This window comes from Mesoplodon bidens (genome assembly GCF_964165515.1).
Source record: "Mesoplodon bidens genome assembly, chromosome: 8".
Lineage (NCBI taxonomy): Eukaryota > Metazoa > Chordata > Mammalia > Artiodactyla > Ziphiidae > Mesoplodon > Mesoplodon bidens.
Genome location: NC_138165.1, coordinates 106,830,519 through 106,839,658, shown reverse-complemented (window position 1 = coordinate 106,839,658; position 9,140 = coordinate 106,830,519). Strand labels below are relative to the sequence as shown.

The 9,140-nt window shown below is 42.1% G+C and overlaps 1 protein-coding gene across 2 annotated transcripts in view; it reads right to left on the bottom strand.

Moving 5' to 3' along the window:
- Positions 1-236: 236 nt before the first annotated feature.
- GIGYF2 (GRB10 interacting GYF protein 2) overlaps positions 237-9,140 on the bottom strand; it is a 131,860-nt gene continuing 122,956 nt past the window's right edge. For both annotated transcript variants that reach the window (XM_081241819.1, XM_081241820.1), the window contains 4 exons: positions 8,844-8,998; positions 7,170-7,354; positions 6,235-6,382; positions 237-2,079 (listed from right to left, as the gene is read on the bottom strand). In XM_081241819.1, coding sequence (XP_081097945.1) covers positions 2,012-2,079; positions 6,235-6,382; positions 7,170-7,354; positions 8,844-8,998 — 556 coding nt within the window. In that variant the 3' untranslated portion in view covers positions 237-2,011. The remainder of the gene's footprint in view (positions 2,080-6,234; positions 6,383-7,169; positions 7,355-8,843; positions 8,999-9,140) is intronic.

Here is a 9,140-nt window from a genome sequence, read left to right as displayed (position 1 = left end):
GGGCAAAGGAGCAAAGACATTTAATCAACTTACCCACGTTTACCTTGACCTCTACATTCTCAAATACAGAACCAGTCAGCATTGCATAGCCTGCCAGAGAAAGCCACAGCTGCGTCCATATCTTGGGTGCTCACGTGTCTGGGGCTTTTCCATGGTGCCAAGAAGATGGTTTGGTGGAAAACTCAGCCTCGACAAGGGTGAGTACAAGAAGTGTACTCAGATAGAATACCACCAGGTTTTATTTAAGTTCCTTTTTATTTTCCTCCACACTGGCAAAAGTTCCGAGGGAGCTTAAAGTTTTGTAAACATTTTAACTATCCCTCTTCCCCACCCCCCACTTTTGAATTTACAAAGCAAAGGAGAGCAGGAGCCCCAATTTTTAATGGTTCCCCATCTCCTCATGCTATTTGATCCAAAAACTATGTACAAGTCTGTAGCAGTCTCTGTATAGTTACTGTACATGTTTAAGAGGGAGGGAGGCAAAAAGGGACAGGGAGAATGGTGATCCAAAAGAATAAAAACAGAAACCCAAATATAATCATCCAAAACCAAACTGCTCTCAGAGCAACTCCAGCCTTCTTCGGGCAATGATGACAGAAAGAAAAGGCGCTCTACCAGGAGCCACCCGAACCACAGCACTTCTTGCACAGGGACGGACGGTCCAAAGGCTCCAGACCAAAGTGTGATTGGCAATTCCAGGTGATGTTCTGTGGGGGGTTGGCAGAGGCAGGAAGAGTATTGTTTATAAATAGGGCTTGAATACATTTGTATCTGAAGTGAAGGGGTATTACGAGGCCACAACCAGAAGCCAGAACCAGGCTTCTCTCTCCTGTTCTCTCCCATCCCCTCCATCCCACTGCAATCTCCTGTATAGTGGTTTCCATGGATGAAGGTCTTAAAGATGGTCAGGTTTTGTATGTTCTTTTTTCAGAAAAGGCAAGCAACTTGCCATTCCAGAATCTTTAAACAAAACCTTTCGGGGCCACAGCAAGACACACACGCAATGCTCTGAGGAACCAGATGAAATTCCGGGCTTTTATCAGAAGCAGAAGTTTATCCCTATCCAAAATGAAATTACACAAATTCATACATATGGTAAAGATCCTAACTGCCTCTTAAACGAGACAAATTTTCAGCAGAAAGGCCCAAAACAAACTGGTCCTAGTCCTCTGAAGTAAAAATATTTATGGGAAAAAAATCCGTTTTTGTAAGAAAGAAAAATTAAAAATAAGTCCCTCTCCCAGGCCACAGGGCTTCCTTTGTCCAATCAGGTTGGAGTATGCCAGGGGAGAAGTCAGCTTGCTTGGAAGTCACTATCTAATGAAGAAAAAACAAGAATCCTTTCTCTGAAAGGATGCTCAGAAAGAAGAGGCGAGGGGTGTGCAACATCAAACCAATCAATCTAAACTCCATCCCACTCAGGGCCTCTTTGATGCAATCCCAGAGTTAGCAGTGACAACGCAACCTTCAGACTGCAAGAGCTCTCACTGTCTCTGTCGGACACTCAAATCACAGTCCATGGGCGTTTTTGTTGCTGGCCAATGTCTGTTACCATTAACTCTCTTCATGATTGCACCAGTCAGACCCCATGCCCGTTTTTTTTTTGGGGGGGGGAGGGGAGAAGGAGAAGAAAAACAAAATAGAAGGAAAAAAGTGACAAGACAAAGTAAATTGCTATTGGCAGATCCCAACACACTTTCTGGGAGACAGTAGGTGAAATCACGGCACAGTCAACACGTCTCTGCCCCAAATCAGCCTTGTTGGGGAGTAATCCCAACTGCCACCCCAAGACACAGGGTCTGGTCCACTTATCTACAGTCTGAGATGCTCACCAACAAAAATGGTTTAAAGAATCTTGGACACAAAGGGCTGGAAGAAAAAGCCTGAGATGATCGGTTCTGTGATTTGTTGCAGTGATAAAGAGTATATGGTGAGTAAGTGTCGTGTCCAAAGGTGCAGAATCCATGGTCAGCAGAGAAAAGAGGGAAGGCCAGTCCGCTCTGGCAGGTGCTCAGTAGTCATCCAAAGTCTCGATTTCACCCATATTGAGTCGCTCCGATGAAGCATTGACTGAAAACCCTGCAGGGAAAAATTGGCAACGAGTGACTGACCACACCCAGACAACCATGTGGCTCAAATTCTAGGCAGGCAGCTGGAATTTTAGTCTCCTGTTTTTGAGCACACAAATAGGGATACTAAAAGGAGGGAGAAGAAAGGATAAAAGTCAGTGTAATGGCTTTTTTGCCTTTCCAATTAGACATTCTATTTTTATATGCTTTATCTTAAGGTTCTGATATAATTTAATTAGGGAGGAAACACACACACACACACACATAAACCCAGCACCACTGCTTAAAAAAAAATTGCAAACCACTGCCTTAGAGAGTCCTGAGTAGAGCCTGGGTTGTAAGTGTGTTTTAAGGCCAGGCTGGCTAGGGGGGAAAGTTCATTCAGAAGGTGTACCTTAAAAGAATGGGGCAGGGGGAGGACAGGAATAACACACTAAGTAAGTACTTTGTAACCACTCGAACAAATGATTGTGAAATGTGAGTGGGAATAACACTATTGGGTTGGCCAAAATTTTCGTTCGGGTTTTTCCATAAGATGTTATAGAAAAACCCAAATGAACATTTTGGCCAACCCAATACTTCAGCCCCATTTGCTATCAGGAATACTCTGGGTCCGAAACTTTGTCAAAGTTCTGGTCCAGAGATTTTGCTTTCAGTGGTAGGAGGCTCCAGGGAAGACCCCACTCACTACAAGATCCTTAGAGCCCTCAGATGTGCTTCCTATCACAGAGAAGACAGTATAAAAATATTCAAGTACTTTATTCGACTCCATCTACTCTAAGTAGACTAGCAAAGGCAAGGATTTCATTTAGCAAATATTAATTGACTGAAATGCAATCTGGTTTAGAAAAAGCAGTACTACCACAGCCACCGAAGGCAACAAGCAGCACCTACAAACACTACTGAGGTTTGAAAACCTAATGCCATCAGCCACGTGTAATTTTTCAATGAACTCCATGATCAGAGATTGATAAAAAGTACTATTAACAGGGCCTCTTTGGAATGAGTGATTCTCGAAAAGCTTTCAGTTCATCCACCCGAAATGAAATCCCAAACTGTTTCAGCTGCTATTTGAATATCAAGAAGTAAACAGGCGATGCTCTCCAGTCTAAAGGCAGTTCTGTTAATATGGAGTTTTCTGCCCCCTCCTGTTTGTTCTTTAATGTTCAAGTTTTCAAAGACACATTTTAAATGTACCAATAATAAACAAAAAAAGTCTTACATAATAAAAATAGCTTAATTACATTACATTCTTGATTCCAAAATATCATGATTTGAAAAAATAAACACGCCTATTTATTAACCAAGGAAGCTGTGGTACAAGCTGCTTACAAGGCCTCCTACTGGGAGAGGCTAGGATTCCAAATCCCAACCTGAGTTCTACCCCTCAACTGTGTTCCCATAACCTGCAAGATTTTTTTCCCTTGAAAATAATGAAAGGCTTAGTGTTCGTATTTGAAAATAACAGTTAATTAGGTAAGTATAAAAACCTAAAGACCAAACAGTTTATGAAATGAACTATTACTCTGTTCCGAAGCAGGTTTTTCTTTGACTTCACATATATCTCAAGAACAAATGAAATGTGACAAAAACAATGAGCTACATGAAATAAAAGTGGGAATGTAACAAAAACACAAACTAAAACAATTTTAGTCATACAAAGACAGGAGGGAAAAGAAGCCTGGGGCCAAAAAAAAGTTAAGTATTCGGTGCTATAATATGACGATTACCGGGCTGGGCTTTTAGCAGACCTGGTGGTCTCATTTACCTGTCAAAAAAAACAGAAAGGAGGGCACGTCTCCTCCCCACTTGACAGAAGGGGGAGCTCTGGGATATAATGAGACCCCATGCAATACAAATGAGGATGTAAGCCCAATATGCCCAACTCTGAAGACTATATTAGGTTCAGAACAACAGACTCCCACTCACATAATTTCTTTAAGGTTTGGCAGACCGTTTATATAAGGAAAGTATGACTGGTGAAGAAATGGTGTTGTGTGTGTGTATTTCTCACATCCAAGTACAGGATGCCGGCTCACAATGGCACTTGGTAGCTCTAAAAACTAGAGGAAAACACAAGAGTACAATGGAGGACATGATCAGTAAAATGAAGCTGGGATCTCTCTGAGGTTTGTTTTAGAAGCAAAATTCTCTTTTGATCAACGACCACTTTCTCAATGGATACTTCAGGGTCAAATTTGAACCTGTTTTCCCATTATGTGCATGGGGAACTTGTGACTGATGGATATTTGTTAATTTTTCTTAATCTATAAGTCAATAAGGCATAGATCAATTAAAAACAATAATAAATGGATATGAGTAGGTAAGGGGCAGAAGTTATCAGAGGAATTTCCAGAGGAAAGTTTATAGTTGAGCAGAAATTCTCACTAAATGGTCCAAGCAAGAGCCCACCCAAGTGAGCTTCTTCAGTATTTTGTTGAACAGTTTTACTTCCCTTATATTTAATTTTTTCCCTTCCCTTTCAAGATATATATTCCTTAAAACTCTATTCCTAGAATGACCTATGTCTCATTCCCTTGAAGGGGGATTTTAAGCCCCTTCCTTTCTTAGGTCTATAATAGGAGATGGGGTCAGATCAGATATTTAATCCAAAAGCCTTTACCTCATTTTCAGAGGAACCTTTTCCCTGGCCACCTCAGCCCGGCCAAGCACCACAGCTAAATAGCGGGGGATTCTTAGCTGGAACTCACAACCAGAACTAAAGGAACACTCTTAACTCTACATTCACCTATCTCTGTCAAAACTGGATAAAATTTTGGACTGTTCCATCCATCCTTAACATAAACTTCCAAGACATGCAGAAGAGAACAAAATTTCACCAGATCTCTAGGTTTCCAAAGCCAGCTTGCAGAGCATCGGTTCCAGAGGGCAATCCTCAAAGCTGGGTTCCTGTTACTGTTTGATTTCCCCAGCGCAGGAAACCTCTGCAGCGTGGATCCTACCAAGGGCAGGGCCATCTACCTCTTGCTGTGCTACCCGCTCTTTCATCTCCGTATCACGCCTCCTAGTCACTTCACACTCCATCTACCCAACACTTAAACACTGCATCATTCCCCCGTAAGCCTGCTCCACTTTCCAGGGCTCATCATTTTAGCAAAAGGGCAACTCTTTTCATCCGGCTGCCCAAACCTTTCCCTTCTCCTTGTCCATCCCCTAAATTTCTAAAATGCATCTAACTCCTCTCCATCTCCACTGCCAAAACCCTATTCCAGGCCACCAGTATCTTTCATCTGGTCTATAGTGCAGCCTCCTAACTAGTCTGCCTGACTTCCCAATCTGCCACCTTTGCCAATATAACCATTCTATTCCAGACAACAGTTTTACAATAGCCTATTCTACATCCATAAATAGAGAATAATATGAATTTCATCATTGCCTGTGAGGTTGTTAGGCCAATTTAAGAAACACAGGTGGCCCATCAGCTTTGCCTATGCTGTTTGTTATTCCAGAAACACCATTCCCTATTCTTCCTGTCTTTCAAAGCCCCAATTCAGGTGTCACCTTTTCCCCAAGGCTGGCTGCCCTGTATGAAGACACTGGTCCTCAATGTTAGATAAGAGTAGCCATGGGTAACACAGAAGAGTGAAAACAGGCCTGCTCTGAAACCCCAGCTGCACTGCTAAATGCTGTGTGACTCTGGGAAATGTCTTAAATCCTCTGGGCCTTGGTTTCCTCATTGTTTTAAAGCTGGAACATTGCCTCATAATGCAGGATAATTATGAGAATTGTATTATACATACAGTGAATGTCAACAAATACTGGTTCTTTTCTGTGAACATCTGATTGGATTTATGGTCTGCTTCCACACAAATCAGCATTTTAAATTTTAAACAACTTTTTCTGTTGTCCATTAGTATTATTTTCCAACTAAATTGAAAGTTTTTTTAAAGAAATTCATATTAGATATGAAAAAAGACTTTAAAACTGAAGGCACCGCACAATGTATTACTTTTCTTACTCCCTATAGTACATGAGGCATAGCTCCTGCACTGAGATGCCCAGTAAATACTGACTACTAATTTTGAACTGGTCAAAAACATTTATTTTTTATAAGAAGTATTTCCCTTCATGAAAAACATTCCACCATGGGACTCACATATCATCTCCCCCCAACACCCAGCTAAGACATTAGGCCTGTGCTCACCTAATAAACTTGGATCTGCTCGGACCATCTTCTGCTTTTTCTTCTTCTTGCCACTTTGTACAGCTTCAAAATTGGACTGTTGGTTGTTGCTTTGATTGGTCTGAAATACTGAATGGAGTGCACTGTGGTTCATCCCCCACACCGAGTCCTGTAGAACGAGAGAGCACAACTGAGGTTCCATGGTGGGTACAGGCGTGGCCCACCCTAAGGAAATGGTGGATGTGGGTCTCACCTTACCAAGGATGAGTTTAAAAACAGAAAGCCTACCGTGGATTCTGGTAATAACGCAACTAAGAACAGGCCACTGAGCCACGCTTTCCCTTCATTTAGATTCAGACATCCCGCTTGAGCTCGGTCTCCACAAGGCCCGTCCTGGCAGCGCCAGGTGTCCACACAGCTGTGAGAGCACAGCTGTCAAACCCTCTCCAGACATACAGGGACTCCGCGTCATCCACTAGGAATGGGCCCTTTGGCAATCCACACCTCGCACCTACTCAAAGCGGAAGGTTCCTTTGTTCGCCGGGGCCCATCAACAATGTGTGAAATGTCTGGCAGATTATAGTATTGTCAGTACTGGGTACCAGTGGATCCTGAGCAGCAGAGAGCTAACATTTGTAAGTTTTAACTATTTAAAACCCAATTTATGGTCTATGACAAGCTGGAATTTGCAATTTGACAGAGGCACTGATATAAACCAAGAACAAGGGGGCTGATATGCCTAACAGAGAATGAATGGCTCTATCTGCTAATTGGGAAATTCACAAAGGTCTCTGGACACTGAATTTGAAAATATCAAGTCCACCATGTTTTAAAAGGTTCCAGTCATGTGATGTACAAAAATGGGAACACTGCTCGAATTTTCATTTCTCTGGCCGCTCAACGTTTCAAGACATTAACACTCACAAGGGCACGGCACTCACTCCGCTGCCTCATACCTGCTGCTGCTGCGGTGGCTGTTGCTGTTGAGGCTGCCGCTGGCTGGCTTTCTGTTTGGCGCGGCGCTCGAGGAACTGCTTGGCAAACTCCTTGGCCTCAGAGGTATCTCCTAAATAGGCCCTAATGTAATCATGGACCTCATAAGGAGATTCTACTTCTTTCAGGAAAGAAACAAATGTGGGAACTGTAATATGAGAGGGAACAAGACATAAAGAGTAACAATGAAATATCACACAGAAGAGATCAGTTTCAGTTTTTAATATATTTTAACACCCAATACAGACATTAATGATGGAAACTTGAAAGGCATGCAGCTATTATGTTAAATATTCTTCAGTCTCCTCTGGAGTAGTAGTGGGGGGGACCCACTATCACTGCAAGGCCCCAAATCATCTGAAATAGCACAGAGACAAAGATACCATGCATGTTTCGTTTCACTAAACGTTATTTTGGTAGAAACGAAAAGTCACGTTGATCGAAACAACTGTTTGCCTAAGGCTAAAGTCATCTGGGGATTCATTTCTTTTTTTCTTAAATTCAATCAGTATTTATTAAGTGTGATAATGTGGGCAGGCACCACAACAGATACTGAAGATATAGGCATAGCCTCCTTTCACTTCACGGAGATATATCCTAAGTTTACAAGAAAAACGGAACATGAAGCAGTGTGGTGCAGGAGAAAAGCACAAGTATCAGAGTTAGACAGACATGGGTTTAAAACCTGATTCTGAAGTTTGCTGACTGTGTGACCTTGATGAGTTACTTAACCATTCTGAGCCTCCGTTTCCTAATTTATAAAATGGGGATAACATCACCTACATTGTAAACGTATATCATAAAATTACTGCAAAAATTAGATACCTAGGATAACACATGTTAACCCCTAGAAAGTGCCTAGTACATGGTAGGTGCTTAATGGATGGCAGCCATTGCTATTTTTCACTACTGTTTTCTCTGGCTCGAGCCGACTATTAGCTATTGTTACAATGCTACAAAGGAACCCTTCAATTCCTTTACTGCTCTGTTTTTAAAAGATTCTTCGTTTTAGAAAAGACATCAGAGGTGGACTAGTTCAACAAAGCCCAAGAGTTATGGGAATCCCTTCCACACCAAGCTGGAGGGTAAGGGAAAGACTCACTTCCATCCAAGGCTGATAATTCTCTTTGTGAACAACTAACCATGAGCAAGTTTTTCTTCCAATTGAGCTGAAATCTTTTCACTTGCATACACGATGGGTCTTAGCTTTATCCTACACAAAATAAGTCTACTTGCTTTGTCACATGATTCCCATCCCTGCCCCCAAAGGCAGGAAGGGAAAAACCTCACATCACCTCAGCCCTCTCTTGCCCAGGCTGACCTCTGTCCCCACTATAACAGTTACTCTCCTCTGTCCATCTGGCAATGCCCCCCATGAAATGAGCAGTATGCAACTATGACCTCTTCCGCCCTGTACATCGTAAGACAGCCTAAGATAGCACCTACTTTTTGGTAACCACTGATAACCTATTTCAGCATAGTATTATTAAAGAGTCAAGTTCCTATGGTAGGTGCAGGACTTGACCTCCATCAGATTTCACCTCCTGAGTGTTGGCCCATCATCATTCCAATTTTCTAACTCTTTGTGGGTCCTGCTCTGCCGTTCCACATGCTGGGTTTCCCTCCCCAATTCTTACCATCCAAGTTATTTGCCGTATTAAGGGCATGAAGCATCTGTTCACACCACTGGGTAAATCCATCTTGGGCTTTATTTACTCCCTGAAAGAGCTTCAGCAATTTTTCTTCTTCTTCTACTTTCTTATTCTGCCGGTTAGACACACCTACAGATTTACTAAAGCAAAACAATAGGGCGATATTATATTCCCAGAAACTGTTACTATATGATTATACTCTAACACCATAAATAGATAATGTCTTGGCAACACTGGATGGCTGTCCAGCAATCCAATTCTTGGTTCCAAAAATGAAAACAA